Here is a 21,070-nt window from a genome sequence, read left to right as displayed (position 1 = left end):
GCGGGAGAGCACCCTCCCCCTCCCCTCCTGCCGCCTTCCGTGGCTCGCCCGGGTCTCCTGTCCCACCGGGAGATCCGGCCAACCAGCCTGCACAGCCGCCGAAGACCCGATCAAAGCCACATTCAGCTCTAATTGGGTCTCCATGCAAAAACCCGGAAGTGATGTCATGAGTGACATCACTTCCGGGTACTGTCTGGCGCCAGATTTAAAAAAAATGACAGCAATCAAAACAGCAAAACGTACCTGTCTAAAAAAAAATAAATATTTTTTTTAAATATAGAAAAATATTGGCTGATACTGATCTGCATTGGCCAAAGTATCGGCAACGAAAAACCGAAATCGGTCGATCACTAATTTTAACAGGGGTGTGTAGACTTCTTATAGCCACTGTGTGTGTGTGTATATGTATATGTGTGTATATGTGTGTGTATATTATTCAATATCTGTTGCTCTTTTAAAACAAAGAATCGCTACTTTGAGAACCCTCCTGTGATTCCTGAAAACACTGTTCCTGCACCCGAAATGGTCGGCATGATCTCCACCATTGTTGTCAAAGTAAATCCAGAGCGAGAAGACAGTGAGACAAGAACAGTAAGTGGAATGTTCTACTATGATTGAAACAAATCAAAACCTAAGATCAGCAAAATATTTCTTGATCAGTAATATGATTGTTTGTCTTTTCTGCATATAACTTTCAACTTCCTATTTGCTGATTTTGTTTGTTTCTATACAGCACACAATCATCCCTAAAGGCTCTCTCTCCCTGAAGGTGCTGGCGGAATTGCCAATAATTGTAGTTCTTATGTACCAAGTAAGTCTATTTCTCCGCACAATACTTCAATATCAATAGTGATAAATCTGAACACATTTAACACAGTGATGGCTCAGCTTCTGAGCTTCTGGTGGCTGTGTGAACACGGAGGCTAATGTACCGGGGAGTTTAAAGGCAAAAAAGAAAACCGCCTGACTCCCCTTGTAGCGGCAGAAAAAACATCCAATGTGCGTGAGGCCTGAAGCATATCAGCATAATACAAGTAAAAGGAAAACATTTTCCAACAATTATCAGCCCCGGTTCACACTTGTGCGTGTGCGGGGTTCGCATGTAATGTCGGAGCGCACTGCTCCGACATTACATGCGATCGGCTGTGCGGTGCGAGTTTAGCCATACAGTTTGTATGGCTAAATTCGCACCGCAGCCGCACCAAACATGCACAGGGACCCTTTTTGGCAGCCGCATCAGGATCGGATCGCAACAGCGGTTCACACTTGTGCGATCCGATCCTGTGCGAACTGCACGATCGCACTGCGATATGCGATCAAACTGGGGGTGTCGTTAAGATTACATTGACACCCCCAGCGTATCGCATATGGCAGTGTGAACTGCCGGGGGTGCGTGTGCGATGCGGGAACAGGCTGCGGATTCGCAGCCTTCCCACACTCGCATAAGTGTGAACCGGACCTCATTCCCTGAATGAATATATAACGAATCTAAAGGAGAACTATGCAAGATTATGCCTAATTCTATGTATTATGTAACATCAAAGAAATAAGGTTACATCGTGACAAGCTATCCTTATTTTAGGCTACAAGCATTTCACACGTCACTTGAATAGAGATTGCTTATATAGCTTTCTACAACAGGAATAATTGTGTATAGTAGGGAAGGCTTCCTTAAGTGCCACTCGAATCGGAGAGGAAAGATGGGAAGAGAGAAGGATCCGGGTGTCCATCTTTACTGCCACTTCAGTATCAGCTCTCAGGAACAAGATTGTATACAATGTATCTATGCTTTCCAGACCCTCTGTGTCCTTTATTATGCTAACCATATCCATGTGAATTTTCATTTCATGGAAGATAAATCTACCCCTGAATTTTTCAACGCCTTAGCGATCGTAATTTTAGCCACTAGGGACATATAAAAAATAAATGTTTTAGGTATATCTGGGAATTTTATTGTAGCACTGCCCCCTAGAAGACTGCTGAGGATTACACTTTCTGGATTCCCCTGGGTTACCCGTAGCAACTGATAGCAGATAAACAGCAATGAAAGTCCTTGGCTCAGTCAATAATCAATCCAGGGGATGTTGTTTTTGTGTTTTTATTTGGAACTTGGATAGGAGAAGGGATGAGTGGGATACTCCAACTATTAACTATTCACAGTCTTGAGGACAGCTAACTGTAGAATGTGGCAAGGCAACTGCTTCACCTTGCCACTGAAGTGAAGATACTTGAAGGTTCCTGCTTGGTTATTCTCTTCAGGGTGCTAACTTGGCACCCTCTTCGCTCTCAATACCTGTGTGCTGACACCCATCCGCTGACTCTAACCTCTGGAGTGGTCCCCTTCCTGGATGACCCCTGGGCAAGTTGTTCTGTAGTCCCGGACACTGTTTTTCCAGAACCACTGTTGGCTCCAGCTCCACTAGTCAGCTTCCACTGGACCTCTGGGTTCAGCCACACTTTCTGGTTCATCAGGCCGACTGCCCGTGATCACCTTCCACAGCTTCAGAAGAGGAGACAGCTGTCACCCTCCTTCTGGGACTTGGCTTCCCGCGCAAAGACCCCCTGCCACATGTGTCCTTAGCTTTTTTAGCATATCCCAGGATGCACCACTTGTCTGTGCCAACCCACTGAGATAGCCACAAAAGCCTGTGTGTCACTGGCTGGGTTTCCTCCACTGTCCAACAGGCCTTCCTATTGGACATGGGGGACACTCCCTCAGCCCTGATGAATCACACATCAGACACACTGAACAGGCCTAACTAGTGATCATGCTCCCCTGATAAGCAGAGTGCAGCTATATTTTGCCTGCTGCCCTCCTGATAGGCAGGCAGACCCAAAACTACTCTCCCTACCTAGCCCCTATCTAGGAGGGTGCTACATGTCCTATTAATAATGCGTTTATGAAAAGCATGCTGTGGTCTGTTCATTTCTGCTTTTCACAGTTTTTAGAAGGAAAAGTAGTATTCCATTCCAATGTCTTGAATGCAACTGCTAGGAGATCCCTTGACTGGACAAAAAGATGCCAGTTTAAAAATGCCTGAAATGAGGGACTACATTCCAAACTGGTTGGCAGGACACAGCAGTCACCATGTCACTGCATGTAATGTCAATTTTCCTGTTAGGTGCCCTAAAGCTACAGCCGATATATACATACATGCACATTATTTATATATATATATATATATATATATATATATATATATATATATATATATATATATATATATATATATACATACAGGTGAAATGCATCCTTTTTGTCTTCAAAAACTAAATTTTCTATTCAAGCACATGCGGTTGTATTTTGAATGGCATACACAGTGTTTGAGAAGGACACCTGTCCAAATTAGCCACTATTTTTGTTAAAGTGTTACTAAACCCACATCAGTAAAATCAGTCTGTGTATGCAGAATAGCATGCTTGTTATACTCACCGTGTAACCTAAGTGATGAATCCTCTGCATTGTGTAAAAAGGCTGCTTGATCCTGTATGCACAGATTCTCCTCCTTTTCCACTGACTCCAGAACATGTCCAGATAATACAGAGCCTTTGGAGTCAGACTGCACATGCTCAGTTTGATGTGTATTGCTAGAGAGTTTCTTTTTTCTTGGGAGAGTGCATGTGATCAGCAAAGGGCCAATCAGCACTGTCCAGATAGAGGGTCAGGGGTCCTGGATCCTGATAGGACAGCTCAGTGCAGTATGAAAACTCCTACAAGCTTTACCAGGAACCAATAAGTCACAAGACTGCTATATATTGCTGATATAATGAATGCAGGATCCTGGGTTTAGTAACATTTTAATTTCTCTTTTATATGCGTCATCCGGGTTTATGATGTGTATTCTGAGCCATAGTTAATGGATGCTGGCTTTTGCGGTCTGGTCAGATGAGCTCCAGGGAATGTTTTGTAGAGACATATGTCTTTTGTTATAGTTAAAGTATAACTAAAGGCAAAAATGTTTTTTTTAGTTTTGGATTGTGTGGAAAGAGATTAGAACCCCTGTCTGACATCATTAGACTCTATCTGGTATGATGGTTTATGAGTATAATCTTAACTGTATGTCTTCCCCTGCATGTTGTTGCAGTGGCCATATTCCGATGTATTTGTTCTAATCTCTGATGATCTGTCCTCAATAGGGAGATTTAACCTCTCTATTTGCTTTGTTTACCATTATCATTAAAAGTGAACATAAAAGAAAATCCCAAATGTTGGGTTACCCCCCAAAAGTAATAGAGGGGATATCTTCCAATGTGGACACTAGTTCTGGTGACCTTGGGGTCCCAAAGGAATTCCCCCCTCATTTTCAGGGATTTTCTCTCCCTTATTGGCCTTTGGAAAGTACCCGAAAATTTCCACAATGGAACACAGATGGTGAAAAAAAAAAAAAAATCTGACGGGTTATTAAACCCCCCCCTGCTGTATTCATGATGGGGGGAGGGGGGAAGTTTGCCTATAGCTTTAGGCCCCTTTCACACTTGTTCGACTTACCGCGATAGACAGCGATTTTTGCCACAACTTTTTGCCGCGACTTTGACTGGGCTTGAATGTCTTTGGACTCAAAATCGCGCCAAAGTAGTGCAGGGACTACTTTTGAAGTCGGCCCGACTTCAAGTCACAATGATATGAATGGGACTTATTGAAAATAATGGAAAACGACTTGTCATGCGATTTTGCGGTCCAAAATCGTGGGACAAGTCGCACTAGTGTGAAAGGGGCCTTACTGTAAGCTGTTGTATGTTTTTTTTTATTTATGTTTCTTTTTCTTTTTTACCTGCAGCTCTACAAGCTAAACATTCACAACATGGTGTCAGAATTTGTCCCTTTGATCATGAACACAATTGTAACCCAAGTTTCCGCCACTGCCAGGTATTTGTATGCCCTTGTAGCCTGTAAATTTCTGTGTAATATCAGTACAGCCTAAAAATGGGAAAAGTTTTTAAACCTTTTTAAAAGTATATTCTCTTTTGGATGTATGGCTTGAATTCCACTACAAAATAACTTGAGTATCTGCCATAAGGAATATATATATATATATTTTTTTTAAGCATAAAGCGCATAAAATACTACTTGCAGCTAAAAAAATCATAATCATTACGTCAAATAACGTTTGTTATAGCTCAATGAATTGACCCCAATATCCAATAATAAAATGTTTGTTTTTATTATAATTTGCTGTCAAATTGCAAAACTATTTGTAAATATTTCTTGTGATTTAATTTTTAGGCAGCACAAGTTATACAACAAAGAACTCTATGCTGATTTTATTGCTGCCCAGATCAAAACATTATCATTTTTGGCTTACATCATTAGAATCTATCAGGTATGATTACTTATGAGTATAATCTTAACTGTATGTCTTCCCCTGCATGTTGTTGCAGTGGCCATATTCAGATTTTCTTGTGTTTTTTGTACAGGACACCGTGGCAAAGCATTCCCAACAAATGGTTAAAGGCATGCTGCAGCTTCTTACCAACTGCCCGCCGGAAACGGCTCACCTCCGGAAAGAGCTGCTCATTGCCGCAAAGCATATCCTCAGCACAGATTTAAGAAGCCGTATGTAATCCATTTAGGCTTTTCCTTTTTGAGAATTAAAAATATGTGATATGTGACAGTCACACTTGCATACCTACTGATTTGATCTGCCAATAATATGTTATCTCCCAAAAATGTATTTTTCTTTTGCTATTTTTGCTGATGTAATATGACTGGTTGCTTCTTTGTGAGCTTTCCATGCAGTTGTGTTTCTGAATGTGGTTGTATGCTCAGTGTATGGAATACTTGGCAGCAGATTCATGTGCAGGACAGGCTTGTGAGAGTATAGTCTTTCTCTAGCGTCAGGTTCCAGTGGCAGCCACCAGCGGGGGCATGATGGGTTATCAACAATGGGGATAGGTCTATCTGTTTTGTGGCTTTTTTAGGGAGGAGAGTGTAGCTTTTGTACATGGGTTCATTTAGTGAGGGGGCTATCATTGGAATAGCCATAAAGATAATACTGATGCAAAACCCTTTTGGGCAAGACTGTTTATCGACACGAAATAATTAAAATTAACAAAGTTAAAAACGCCTCTTGATGTGCCACATTTAGTGTGCTCCTACCGTCCTCTTTAACATGACAACGCTATAGGGGGGATTTCCTAAAGGAAAATAGACTGCACTTTGCAACTGCATTTATTTTCCCCAGATCTTAGTAAATATGGCAAAGCTCTGCTCGTTTGCATCATCCATTCAAAGATATACAGGGATTATAAATGGTGGCACATGACTAAGCAAATCTGTTTAACATTGTGAATGATAAGCCTGGAGCAGGCTATACATTATGCAATTTTCTTTCCTACAACTACAGGTTAAAGTAAGAAAATTGCTTGGTCAGTGTTGATGGGGTAATCCCTCCTGCTGCGCTATTGTGTTCTGCTGGCAGGGAGCGAAGGAAGCCTTTCCCTACCGGCAGAATACAATATCGCTGCTGCCCAGCTATAGCCGTCTGCAGTGATTGGATGAAATAAAACAGGCTGATTGAACTGAAATTGATCAGTAGATCCTGCTGAACCAGCCGTATTTCAAACCACCTATGGCTGTCTTAGGATTCTTCTTGTTAAGAAATGCTAAGATTTTTCATCATTGTATTTTTAGAGTTCATCCCTTGCATGGACAAACTCTTTGATGAATCTATCCTCATTGGTTCTGGATACACAGCCCGGGAGACTCTCAGGTATGCTCTCTGTTTTTATAGATGTGTTTTGAAATTTGAACTAAACACCATATTTTCACAGTACTTCCCCTGGCAAAGACGAAACGTCTTTGGTAGTAGGCACTTTTGTTAGCACATGGCACTTTCATTTTATCATGGAGAGCAGGAAGGATTTTACATCGAAGAGTTTCATAGGCTTAGAAAGATGTTCTATCAAAAGATAGATTGAAGAAGCAAGTGGAGATTGAGGAACTGGCTTAATAGTAATAAACTCTGGTGGATTTAGAACACCGTTCATAGGAGATAGTGACATTCATTGAGCGAGGAAAAATATACAGTAATATATAGCCAGCATATCAGAATTTTAGAAGCTCTTTAGAGGCATTAATGAATTGTATGCTTGTGAGAAACCGTTATAAAAATATGGTTTTAAATCCAAAAACAAAAATGTAATGTAATATATTGTAACTTAACAATCATTAGATGTAGTGGCCGCATTTGTTTTCTTTTTTTTAGGCCTTTCCATCTGTTTTCACCTGGTGATCTGGCCGGTAACACACCTCCTGTATTAGAGTGCCCCACTTTAGAAACCCTAATAAATTAAAACCAAGCATAAGGCTTCATTTTTAAGCAGTTACAGCAACAATATTTTTTTCTGTTTGGGAAAAGGGTTTTACACAAATAAATAAAAGCTGTCTATTGTAAGTACCCCTGCCAGTGATAAATGTTTTGCCTCAACCCTCTAACTGCTATGTCTGCAGGACAGCTTGTTATGTTAAAAACAACAGACTTTGATTAGATGACCAGGTGAAAATAAAAGCCTAAAAAAAAAGAAAACCAATGCAGCCATCACCTCTAAGCATTGCTAAGCTGCAATATGGGAGGAGCCTGTGCATGGCGCTTGAGCAGAGCTCACGCTAGGAGCTCCCGGATCCTATCCTTCCATAAAGCGTGTGGCGATTTGATACAGCCTTGCTGTCCTGCCTCTCCCCTCATCTGGCCCGGTTGAGTCCTTTCCCTCTTCCCTGCCTAAGAAGGGCCTGGAAGAATCTTCGTCCATACCAAGAGCTGCTGGTCTTCCGGGCGGTGCAGTGGCTGGAGTGCGGGGCCCGGTTGATGAGGCAGTCGCGGTGTCACGGAAACGGCCGTGGGTGGTCGAGGATAGATGGACTGAGCCGAGTGGTGATTGCTGGAGCCTGGTGGCGGCTGAAGGTGCTCCAGGCAGAATGGAGCAGCCACAGGAGAGCTGGTCGTGAGCCGGCCCGGATATCCATAGACTCAACAGCTATACTGGGGAAGAATTAAAAGAGGAGAAAACAAAGTCCTTGAACCTTCTGGAGTTAACCAATTCCACAATAGTAGTGATTCCCCCCTTGAGGCATAACAGCCATATCCCTGTAGACCCCTCCAACAAAGTGGTGAGTCCCTTGATCTCTTTTTTTGTCTCACTTAATTATGGCTGCCGACTTTGCATTGCACTGACTGTTAATTTTGTTCAGCCACTCCGGGACACGGGAGCACCACAGGGGTTTGCGAGTTCAAGGGGGTAGGACAGTACATATATCAAGAGGAGCAATAGCAAAGTCCCCTAAAGTGAGCTTAAGCCCTCGATCCATTAAAAAATTCATGACCCAGGAAGATTGCCCAGATAAACAGACCCCGTAGATACAGCAGTGGAACCCGTATAAGACTGATGGAGGTAAAAGAAAAAAATGGACAAAAAAGACTACCACCATCCGGATACAAATACCATAGGGCAGTCAAGACTGGAGCAGGACTTGGAGAGTGATCCAGAGCAGGACCATACAGTAGAACAAGGGGTGAATATTTAATGGCCCACAAAGGGGGAAATGGCTGCTATGTTTGCAGCTTTGTAAGTCTTTTAAAACAGAAATGACAACAATACACAACGACTTGGGCCATCTACTGGCAACGTTTGGAAGATATGGAAAAAAGACAAGATAGTTCTATACAAACAATAAATGAGTTAAGAAAAGAGATAAGGACCTAAAAATGGAACAGAGAAACCTAGCATATAAACTGGAATAGAAGGAAGAACTTGAGAATAAGAGGTCTACCTGAACCAAAACATGGTGAGGACTTGATAAAATGAAGAAAATATTTAACCATTACTGGACAGAGGAGAAGCCGAACAGATAAAAATAGAGTACACCAGATAAGATCAAAAGGCGTATCAGCAGAGGCACCACGAGATGTAATTATAGGATTCCAGAACTATGCAGAAAAAGCCCAATTCTGGGAGAGCTTGAAAAAGAAAACACCCATAAATTTAAGAAATTCTAATATCAAGATTTTTGCAGACCTGTCGCAAGAGACATTAGCAAGAAGGAGATGATTGAAACCACTCTTGGAGTCGATACAAAATCATGATGTACGGTGCAATTGGGGCTTCCTAGCATGCCTGGTAGGTTGGAGGGAAGGTCGTATGGCAAATTTAAAATGCCCAGGAGAATTGCAGGGCTTCTGTAAAAAAAAGCTGGAAATTCCAATACCAAATATACCAGGTTGCCCGAAGACAAAACAGAGGAATTAATTCAAGAAGAACAGTGGCTATTGACATCAAAGAAAAGAAACTGAACTATAAAGCTGTATAAGAGGAAGGAAAAAGGAGGGTGTAAGGGATGTTAGGATGGGAAACCAAGTTGGGCCCCGAATCTCTTCTCCCTAACCAGGGAGAGTGAGCTTAATGTCCGTACTAGATAGAGCACCACCCAGAGCTATAGGAATAGATGGGCAAGGAGTGTCCAAGAGGGACAACACTAACTATTCCAGGACAAATTTAAGTTCAGCAGCAGAAATGCGGGGCGAGAAGGGACGGAGGGAGGGAGATAATAGGGGTAGGGGGGGGGGGGGAAGTTAAGAAGAAGGAAATTTATATAAAAATGTACTCATTAATGTTGTCTCCCCTTCTGATCCTTGGCCCAAGCATGTTTGTATACCCCTTAGGAAATGGCCCTGTCCCTGCAGTCGGTGTAGACTGAGAGCGGAGGAAAGGGAAGTAAAATACAGGCAGAGTGACAAGAAGGAGAAACAACATGAATACCCTAAATCTCTTAACCTATAATGTAAGAGGATTTATTATGCCAATTTAAAAGGTATAAGGTTCTAGAAGAACTCAGACGCTATTTGCAGAAATCCTAACTCTGCAAAGCCTCTGGGCTCCCACAACAGAACACACGATTTATGAAAAAACAAAGTTTGTTTTCTCAATATTGGTCATAAACCTTGGAGGCCCTCACCATGTATATGTGAGAAAGCTAGTTAACATATGTACACCATCCACAATCCTGCCCATCAATACCTCATACCATAAAAACGTTTTAAGCCAGGTCAGATGTACTTTTATACTATTACAAAATTCCTAATAATGACACATTGACAGAGTGTGAATTTTGGTCTCTTTATTTTCTTTCCTCACAGACCATTGGCATACAGCACTTTAGCAGATCTTGTACACCATGTTCGACAGCATCTTCCATTAAATGACTTATCTCTGGCAGTCCAGCTCTTTGCTAAGAACATTGATGATGAGTCCATACCCAGCAGCATCCAGACCATGTCCTGCAAACTACTATTAAACTTGGTGGATTGTATTCGCTCCAAGAGCGAGCAGGAAAATGGGAATGGCCGCGATATTCTCATGAGAATGTTGGAGGTAATGGTGTAAAATGTATTGTATCATTCTTGCAAAGTAGCTTTTAAATGTGATCAGCACCTAATATAGGATGTTCTCCAAAAAAGCTGCAAATTTCTTCTCGTTTTTCCCCAAAGAGTATGTATGGGCTCGCTAGACAGAAAAGGCTTTTTGATGTTAATATCAGAACTGTCCTCTTCCTTAAAGCCTAATTGATCCCTATTAATTTACTACTGTATTCTGGCTGCATAGACAATAATTAATTATTTTAAAAACCCTTTACTGACCTGGCAGCACTAGGAGAATCACACTGACATGGTCACACATGAGGATTGTTGCAGTTCTCTTATATTCTCCCTTAAACATTGTTGTAATCAACAGCTCTGCTGAGGGAGAAAAAGCAATTTTGGTTAGAGCAGTGTTCAATGGGGGTGTAAGACCGCAAGAGAGTTAGTATGTGAGAGCTGCATTCTGACTCTCTGGTGTGCTAGCAGCACAATTTTTTTTTTTTTTTACCATTGTTGATTAGTGTAAGGCAGGCCATAGATGATGCTTTTTGTTCATTCAATCCGCTGTTTGAACGAGAAAAAAAAAATTATTTGATTCCCTATCAACGTATCTGCCCTGTGAAGCGATTGTATTCGGACAACGAAGACAGTTCTTGCTGTTAGAAGAATACAGTGATTAGTGTTGCCGGTGGCGCTGATCAAGCAAAAAATTAAACCCAATAGGCTTCTTGTATAGAAGTCAATGGAGAGGTGGACATCTGTACAACTAGTCTCCCCATAGATGGATCGAAATTTGGCCAGTCCCTGCTGAACAAATTTCGATCCATCTATAGCTGGCCTAAGCAGCCTGACTGCATTACAGTATCACATTCAATAGGGTTCAACTGAGCTTTAATACATTCTAATCTGCCATCTTTATTACCTGTCTTACGTGTACAATTAATCGCAAAATGGTGACAGATTCCATATCAAAGAGGATTTGCCAAATTGCACCATTGTACATGTTCCTAATGTATTCTGTTCAGACAGGGCAACATTTAGCAGAAATTACACATTGTGGTGTATAGAGGGTTTGAGAGATGAAACTGCAAAGCTTTAGCAGTAGAATTATGCATAAATAATAAATAAATGTGTTTGTATTGGTATTGGCAGCATTAGGCATTTCCCCATCTGAACACTCCCAACTAGAGTTCACAGCAGCATTAACTTATTCATTCATTCCTGGTCTGTGAGTGGTAACAGGCCAGAAATCAGTAGAAGTTTGTGTTAAATAACTCTCAGCAGGTAGGGGACCTTGGTCTACGAGGTACCATAACCTTTTGAAAGTTCTGATTGCCTTGCTCTGTTTTGCTTCTGACTTAAATGACAGAGGCCCAGGACAAGCTGGTCCAAATGAAATTCGGATTATTCAGAATTTTTTTTTATCTCGTCACTTGTTTGGTTTAGTGACTTGGTGTTAAAACATTTTAGAAAGAGAAGTAGCACAAATTATTATTATTATTATTTTTTTTTTTTTTTTATCGCCTGCCTCTTGCTGGCAGATTAAATCAAACTAAAGGAGAGAAGTTTGTTTTGGGTGAGTGATGACATGAAAAATATGATTGGATAAATCTGTGGGTAGAGTACACATGCCTTTTAGTATACAACCTGGGTTTGATTTACTAAAACTGGAGAGGGAAAAATGTGGTGCAGTTGTGCATGGTAGCCAATCCGCTCCTAACTTCAGCTTGTTCAAATAAGCTTTGACAAAAAAAAAATTTGAAGCTGATTGGTCTCTTTGTAGAGCTGCACCAGATATTTTGCGCACTTCAGATTTAGTAAATCCCCCCCCCCCCCCCCCCGGTGTCAGAGTTGACAGGGAGAGATGTTTTGGGTAGCAAGAGAAATCTTAGGGTCTTTTGTTTTTTGTTTTTTTGTACAATATTAAACCAATTTTGTTTATATTTTTATCTAGGTGTTTGTCCTAAAGTTCCACACTATCGCCCGCTACCAATTGTCCGCAATCTTCAAGAAGTGCAAGCCTCAGTCTGAGCTTTGTGCAGCTGATGCAATCTTAGCCAGTGTCCCGCCAGCTGCTCCTGCCAATGCTTTGCCTGCTGCTCCCTCCACGCCACTTACCCAAGTTCCACTTCTGGTCTTCGACAAGCAAGGAGAAAAAGATAAAGAGGACAAGCAAACCTTTCAAGTGACCGATTGTCGCAGCTTGGTGAAGACCCTGGTGTGTGGTGTAAAGACTATCACTTGGGGAATTACATCATGCAAAGCACCTGGAGGTAGAGTTCCTGTCCATACACCACAGTACTGAGACTATAACTCCTAGCAAACCCCTGCCAGATGCTGGCCAGCAAGATAAGGTGGAGCAATATAGCTCCTGCACAGCTCTTAGGTTCACACTGAAGTTGATTTAGTAAAATCTGGTGCAGTTCTGCATAGAAGCCAATCAGCTTCCAGGATTTTTTGTCAATGCTTAATTGAACAAGCTGACGTTAGGAACTGATTGGCTACCATGTACAGCTGCACCAAATTTTGTGCACTCCGGTTTTAGTAAATCAACCCCAGTGTGCATTAGTGTTTAACATGTTCCTGCCCGGTCTATAGCAAGATGACGACCAAGCAGAACTTTTGCAAATCCGGGTGGACCTCAAATCATGGCCATTAGACCGTGCTGCAGTGCGTTCTGTCACTGGCCGTGTCTGTTGGACACAGCCAATGACTGACTAGTGTATCGGCCCAATGCCGGTACCATGTCACCGCAGTGACCAATCAAAGCAGTTTATATGACAATTGTAAAAAATGGATGGCTTCCTTTCATACTGCCCATTGTATACAATTGTGTTGCTAGCTGTGATTGGTCACAGTGATCATATGGTACAGACAGGGCTAATCACAGCCCATCTGTACCATGTGATTAGCTGTGGCCAATCACAACAAAACACACTGAATCGGTTTCATTCAGTAAAAATGGTTGCTTAAACCAAAGCGGTGCACTGGTATAAACAGGGGGGCAAGGAGTGTGTAATGCATAGAAATACCAGGCGAAAATAAAAGAAAGGCCACCCCCCCCCCCCCCCCCCCCAAAAAAAATTTTTATTATTATTTGACAACCCCTACTTTTGCACTGCTAACATGGTATGCAACATTTTGCAGAGTGCATAAGACCATTGATATCTTTTGCTGTCTCATAAATGAACATAATTTGATATAATTATAGTGACATAGACATATACATTCTTACTGTAGGGAGAGTTTATAACCAGCATAAACCTAAAACAGATAAAAAATTAGGTTATAAAGCCAAAGTGCTAAGCAGGTTGTCACTTTCTTTTCGTCATTGATTTGTGCTGTATTTCGGTTTCCTCTGTTTTCTTATATTACCCGCTCTTATTCATTTACAGAAGCTCAGTTTGTCCCAAACAAGCAACTGCAGCCAAAGGAGACCCAGATTTACATTAAGCTTGTGAAGTATGCCATGCAGGCCCTAGACATCTACCAGGTAATGTGTACTACTGCAAACAAAGTTTAATAAACCTCTACTATTTTCCTAGTCACTGGGGGCCCTCTTGGCATGGGATATATGTATATAGCACGGGTCTTCTGTTTTGACAGACAGAAATTATACACGCTTAAATTTTGTTTTTAACGTGTTTAAGGCCCCTTTCACATGATCGAACCGATCGAGTCTGCCTGTCTATTTTTCAGGCGGACCTGATCGGGCCACCCATTGTCCTCTATGTGGAGGCGGATGTCAGAGGACAAGTCCAACCTAATCTGCTGAAAAAAAACATAATGATAAGTTCGCCATCCCTCCAGCAGGTTGGATTGGATGACAGTTGGATGAAAACGGACATGCAGTCCATTTCCAGCCCCATAGAGGAGAGTGGGCTCCATCATTGTCCGTTCTGCATAGCAGGACCTGTCATCCGTCTACTCAACAGGGATCAGCAGAGAGACTCTGCTCGGGTCGATCTGCCCGTGTGAAAGAGACCTTTTTTATAGCCCTTTTTTTTTTTTTTTTTTTTTTTTATGTGTATGAAACATTTGAAAAATAAAACTTACAATACAGTTCACACCAATAGCATGGGATCTCGAGTTTTTTCTTTCTCTCTCTCTCTCTCTCTTTTTTCTTTCTCTCATTCTGTTTCTCTGTTAGGGATCCAAAAAGCACAGACAGCCAGGCAACTAGTATATATTTATATATTTTTTTTTTTTTTTTTTAAAGGCAGCAGTAGCTCTCTATTTTTGACAAAGTTTTCCTTTAAAGCTGAACTCCAGGTAAATCTAAAACACAACTTAATGCAGCTCTAATAGTTAATACATCCCTAAATGTATTTTTAATGCAGTACCTTAATTTTGACTTGGTATCTTCCAGTCTATGTACAGCAGAGCCCAGAAAGTTGACAGGGGAAGTAGTACAAAAAGTCAGGTGTGTTGCAGTGCCAGGAGCATGCCGATAGGAGGAGCGATTCAAATGATGAGAGCTTTCAGCATGCTGCTTTATCTTTCACTGTCCAGTCACAGGGTAGGGGGTGGGTTGGAAATCTGTAGGTAAGAGTGATACTGCAGCAGAGAAAGATCAGGTTCTCACCTTTGTAAGACAGAACTGTGCTCTATGGCAGAGCTGTGTAAATATTGGAACTGGGTGAACGGAAATAAAGAACCTTTGACAGGTAAACCGCTGGTATTTGTATTTCATCTGTGCATTGAAATGTCAGCTTTAGGAATCATTTAATTTATCAGTATCACAAAAAATAATCGAGCCTTGTGCTAAGACCGCTTTGTTTTTTTTTCTGTTGAGGACTGTTCTTATAATTCTGTATAAGTACATTTCTATGTGCGGTTGAAGGTTTTCTCTTAACCACTTACTGGAAGCAATTTTTAGAGATAACTGAGTTGTTTTCGTCATGTAGCTTATCTCTTTTCTAACCGTCTTTCATTCTGGACTTCTTTCATTGTCTCAGTAATCAGATGCAAGACTCCCATTTATTGTTTACCTGATGCCTTCTTTGTTCAGGTATAATGCTTTGAATATGACAATCAATAAAAAATAGTATTCCTTTTATGTTTTTAGGTCCAGATAGCTGGGAATGGGCAGACTTACATCAGAGTGGCCAACTGTCAGACTGTACGCATGAAAGAGGAGAAGGAGGTGCTGGAGCATTTTGCTGGCGTCTTCACTATGATGAATCCTTTGACCTTCAAAGAAATCTTTCAAACTACAGTTCCATACATGGTGGAGAGAATTTCCAAAAACTATGCCCTCCAGGTGTGTGAACGCACTGGAATTTATTGATAGATTGTTGAATGAGCTGGGGTAAAATCTACTATTTCCAATAAAATCGAATTAAACTCTGTAAGATTGATAACTTTGTAAATGCACTACAGTAATTGGCCACAGCCCCAGGAGTTGTTGACATTCAGGCCAGAATGGGACAGTTAGCTATTTTTTATTTATCCATTATTACTAGTCAGGTTGCAAGTATTCTGCTTATTAAAAACCAAAAGAAAACATGTGGCTGCTGTAGGAAAAGTAACACTTTTAATCCTGCTCCACATTTGAGGACCATTGTTTTCATGTTTTTCCTAAAAACCTATTCCAAGCAATATGGAAGTAAAGGCTACATATAAATCTGCTTAAAAACACAGCTTCCCCCCCCCTCCCCCCTCATCCTACATATGCTATAAATGTCTGATCTATTGTAATACAGTATTACGGTCACATGATGCAAACGTTCCAGCTCCCCCTTGCCACGGAAAACTTGACAACGAGGCTGAAACCCATGAGCTACCATTTTTCTTTTTTTTTCTTTTTCCTTTTTAAACGTTTTTTATTGAAGGCAAAATAAACATGGTACAGCAACATGCAGTGAAAATAGTAGGTACATGCCTAGATAAAACAAGGTACATTGAGATACAAAACTGCTGTATTTAACATACAAACAACATGTAGCGAATGCAATACATATATGGGATCGACCCGGCGTCCCGTCTGGGATGTAATGAAGGTACGCTCAAACTGTAGGTGTGGCCAAGGCCACGCTGTGTGGTTGGACCCCAACACAGAAGGGGTCTCAACCAAAACCAAGGTATAGCTCTTAAGTGGGTACACCAGGGGCCGAGAGGGGGGGGGGGGGTTGGGTTGACAGGGCCGGAAGGCAAGTTGGGTAAGTAGGGGAGGGTAGTGGGGGGGGGGGTAACAGCAGGTGCCCGGAGGGAGCCTTGGACCCTACTAGGGGCCCTGGTGGTAAAAAGAGAGCCGGTAATGAGGACGCCCAATCAGGTGAGTACAAGGCTGTCGTCAAGGTCAGGAGGAAGGCAATGGTCAATCCAGGGTCGCCATAGCCATTCATAGGGGGCCAGTTTGTTCAAGCTACCATTTTTCTATCCATTGTCAGTGCCCCTTCCTCTCCCCTGCATCAGCCGCTCCATGACAGGGAGCTGGAGCTACTGCACACAGTTTTGAGGCTTAATGCATTTGATATCGGTTTAATTTACACTACCTCATTTTTAATTTTGTAAAACAAAGGGAGGTTTAAATTGTGTTTTGTGTGTAATAAAATAAAGGCAGAAGCATGACCAAAGATTTTTGGCTATACTTCTCCTGTGGGTCACAGGAGTGCAGTTCGTTATGCTCTCCTGTGACCTGTTTTCAGCTGCCGCAGGCTAAAGCCTACGGTCAGCTGTGATCATAGAGCCGGTTCAAGCTCTGAAAAGATCCCGACTATATGATCTGGATCCGCCCAGAAGTCTTGACCGCCACCTGGCTCAGACTCCCACAGAGCTCCTGAGAGCCCGCCACCTCCAAAGCCCAGCACTCCAGTGAGGGCTGGAGGGGCAGAGCAGTGAGCTGGTGACTGCAGGCTGAAGACAGAGAGCTGAGCAATAAGCAGTGTTTGATTATGGAGCGGAGCAATGCTGCATCCACCTAGGTGAGTATGATTTTTTTTTTTTTTTTTTTCTGATTCCCATACTTCTCTTTAGTTTTAGTAGATTTTTTTACTGAAAATTTAGATTTGATAAACAGTTGTGCCACTTTTATGCGACATAAAAAATTGCAAATTCTATACCCACAATTGATCCAGAGGAAGGCTAAAAAAACATATTCGACAGGAAAATATAACTCAAAGTATGTGCTTTTACATTGAAGTCTGGAGAATGTGACCAGATATTGGATCTTGAAAGTTGAGAACCTAGTTGTCCCTTCTACATGCAGTTCCACTAATATTACAACTGCACAAGAGAAGGTTATACAAACCAATTCTAAGGATTACTGTACACATAAACTTGCATAGGTTAATTCGCAGTTCTCACCCTGATTTTCCGCAAAAGTGGTTGGCCACCAAAAGTGAAATTCATTTAAAAAAACATAAGCAGGTTGCATTATGAATGGAATCTCTGGTATTGAATCAATTTTGATCCTAGCAGATATTTATACAGATTTAACGGTGGCCACCACTGGGCATCAGGGACCTTTTTCTGTGTTAACTGATGTTTAATTTGATCGAGCGGCTTGTTTTTCTAGATTGTTGCCAATTCCTTCTTGGCGAACCCCACTACGTCAGCCCTGTTTGCTACCATCCTGGTGGAGTATTTGCTGGAAAGACTTCCGGAGATGGGATCCAACGTTGAGCTGTCCAATTTGTATCTCAAGCTGTTCAAGCTAGTGTTTGGCTCGGTCTCCCTGTTTGCTGCAGATAACGAGCAAATGCTTAAGGTGAGATGATAAATTGTCATCCATTCCACTGGGTCTTTTATTGATCACAAACTCCTGGCAAATTTGAAAATAAAGACATCCAGTCCATATATTTATGTTTTAAATGTTTTTTTAATTGCTTGATTTATTCCTGTAATTTTTTTATTTTTTTTGTATTGCTGTAATTTTTGGTCATTGGTCGATACTTCATATAAGGCTTAAAGTGGATGTAAACCTCACACACTATAGAGGAATATGCTTTGTTCATATTTCATGTCTACTTGTCTCAATTAAGAGCACTAAGTGTCATTTCTGTCGTTCCTCTACTATCTGCTTGTGTTACTTCTGACAAGTTTTCCTGATCCCCAAAAGATAAAAAGTGACACAGGAGGGATCTCTAGCACACAGCCTGTGATTGATAGCCTCAGGTCTATTCCTGTATGCTGTGTGAAGGGGCAGGGGGGGGGGGTCCCTTCCCTCCAATGAGCTATCAGTCTCTTCATTAAGTGTAACTTCAACTCCCCCAACCCCCTGCTCTCTGAAAGCTTGGACAAATTTAATAAATTTGCCACTTTAAATGGATTTAGTGAAGAGGAGACTGCATATAAACAGGTACAACGTATGTAAGAGGATTTGTTTCATCTCTGTGTATTATCTGAGGTCAGTTACTTTACTGGGTATATGTAAGGGGGAATTGCCTGCGATCTGAGAGGAGGAGACCCAAAGTGTGGAACTCTTCCCACCATACTTCATCGTCTACTGAAATCTGTAAACCAAAGTTTTAAAGTCTCCGCTGTTCTTTACCTGTTTTGCTGCGCTCTCTTAAAAACACACACTCTCCTGTACAACGAATCCAGCTTTGTCCTCCTGTGATCTATTGTTCAGGTGAGGATCTACATCGTCACACTGCTATCTTCTTGACAGCTGCCTTTTTCGACTTTGTGCAGCCAGCAACTGATGCGCTAGACCAGCCCTCCGGCCACTCTGTGGGCCCAATCCTGCAGCCTCTTAGGACATGTGATGTGTGAATCCTAGGAGGCTAAAGGACCAGGTACACATCCTTCTGGCATAGGCTGGAATGGGGATAATCGGTGGAGCCTGATGACAGATTAAAATTTTTTTTTAATTTATTGCTGGGTTGGACGCTTAATCAGAACTAACTCTCTTTTGAGATAAGTTCTGCCTATGCTTATGGGGATTACATCCCACCTGTTAAGAGGTTTTTTTCTAAGTAAGCTGCAGGGCCCTAGTCCACCACACTGCATTTTTATCTGTAACCGGGTTGTCTAGGAACCCCTTTTGTTTACCCACCAATACTAAGAGAAGTTACTCCATCATTGCCACCAATCACTGTTTAAAAGCCTCCTTGGTGATTTAAATCTGTTGGTCTTGAAAGGATGTTGTACAAACTTGCAACATCCAAGTATGAGGAGCCAGCCTCACTGACTACTTTTGTGAGAGGCTGTCTGGAATCTGGCTGCAGCGACTGGTTTGGAAATCATCTAAGTAGACCACGGGTCTCAAACTGGCGGCCCTCCAGATGTTGCAGAACTACAATACCCATTAGGCATTGCAAAGCTGACCGTTACAAGCAGGACCCTCATAGGCAGAGGCATGATGCTCTGTAAGAGCTCAGTTACATGGTCAATGAGTAGATGAAGAATGGTATACAAGAATCTGCATAATCTCATCATATTTAAGACATGATTATTTAATTGTTGCTCCCCAAATCGATGTTTTTAAATGTCCTCTTTTATTTTTTTTTCTGCAGCCACATTTGCACAAAATTGTAAACAGTTCGATGGAACTGGCTCAGACTGCCAAGGAACCATACAACTATTTCTTGCTGCTCCGAGCGCTCTTCAGATCTATAGGAGGAGGTAGCCATGATCTCCTGTACCAGGAGTTTCTGCCTTTGCTACCCAACCTACTGCAAGGTCAGTCAAAGTATAAATGGTTTTAATGGTTACTATCTGTTGTTTATTGCACTATGCTAGATTTAATGCAGAATAAGTAGAGTATTCCCTTCCTTATAGACTATACAAAAGCCTCAGTTTGTTCTTTAACGGTAAACAAGGATTGTATAGCTTGGCATGGTCATTGTGCGGTGTATGCAAGGACACTCCTTTACCGGACCTAGGCTCCATCTGGTCAGCATGGGGCCCCTGCAACTTTGACATTTCCCACATCACTAAAGTAACTAGAATTTAGCGCTGAACCTAGCCTTGGTCTTCCGTGGATGGACAGACAATAGAGTACTGTCAAGGTAGTGTAGGTGGGGCTTCTAGAAACATGGACCTCCAAAAGGTGGGGACTTGAAAGGGTTCCTCTCCTGTGTTACTGGTTTGCTTGATACTAAGCAGTGTTGGTATGTTTCCCCTTTCCCTTGTTTGGGAAGCTCCAACTGGGTGACAGGGAAGAGCGGAGCTGGCAGCGGGGGAGAGCGAGCTGGCCTTGGAAAGTCCTGACCGTGATGAGAGCGCCGACTACATTATACACTCGTACATCAATGACACCTATAGTAATCTACCTTTAATGGGGCACTGTACCTTCATATACCTCACCCTGTACTGTACTGTTATAGGATGATATTAGTAATATACCTCTTTTATCTCTGTGTGCTGTCCTGTAAACCCATTATATCAGTTTTCTGGCCTGTAATATACACTATGGTGTAATAGCAATATATCCGTGCACTGTGCTGTAATACCAGAATATCAGTGCACTGTGCTATAAATTGCCCATGTGACCGTGTGTTGTAATCTCATTTTAAGAGTGCAGTCTACTATAATAAGCCCATGTGACCTGTGCTGTAATACCATCATATGAGTGCACTCTGCTATATTATGCCCCTGTGACCTGTGCTGTAATATTATGAGTGTACTGTGCTATAATATGAGCCCGTGACCTGTGCTGTAATATAATAGAGTGCACTGTGCTATGATATGCTCCTGTGACCTGTGCTGTAATATTATATGAGTGCACTGTGCTGTAATATGCCCCTGTGACCTGTGCTGTAATATCATTA

The 21,070-nt window shown here is 41.8% G+C and overlaps 1 protein-coding gene across 3 annotated transcripts in view; it reads left to right on the top strand.

Annotated features, from left to right (window-relative positions):
* The window catches only part of TRRAP (transformation/transcription domain associated protein), a 300,061-nt gene that overhangs the window by 47,065 nt on the left and 231,926 nt on the right, over window positions 1-21,070 (top strand). For all 3 annotated transcript variants that reach the window (XM_082261087.1, XM_082261086.1, XM_082261085.1), the window contains exons 8-19: window positions 466-591; window positions 734-811; window positions 4,779-4,867; window positions 5,225-5,321; window positions 5,416-5,554; window positions 6,632-6,710; window positions 10,131-10,365; window positions 12,307-12,625; window positions 13,748-13,845; window positions 15,421-15,615; window positions 17,872-18,063; window positions 19,814-19,979. In XM_082261087.1, coding sequence (XP_082117213.1) covers window positions 466-591; window positions 734-811; window positions 4,779-4,867; window positions 5,225-5,321; window positions 5,416-5,554; window positions 6,632-6,710; window positions 10,131-10,365; window positions 12,307-12,625; window positions 13,748-13,845; window positions 15,421-15,615; window positions 17,872-18,063; window positions 19,814-19,979 — 1,813 coding nt within the window. The remainder of the gene's footprint in view (window positions 1-465; window positions 592-733; window positions 812-4,778; window positions 4,868-5,224; window positions 5,322-5,415; window positions 5,555-6,631; window positions 6,711-10,130; window positions 10,366-12,306; window positions 12,626-13,747; window positions 13,846-15,420; window positions 15,616-17,871; window positions 18,064-19,813; window positions 19,980-21,070) is intronic.

This window comes from Pelophylax lessonae (assembly GCF_965119305.1).
Source record: "Pelophylax lessonae genome assembly, chromosome: 6".
In the NCBI taxonomy this organism is placed as follows: Eukaryota; Metazoa; Chordata; class Amphibia; order Anura; family Ranidae; genus Pelophylax; species Pelophylax lessonae.
This window is presented reverse-complemented; position numbering and strand designations above follow the sequence as displayed.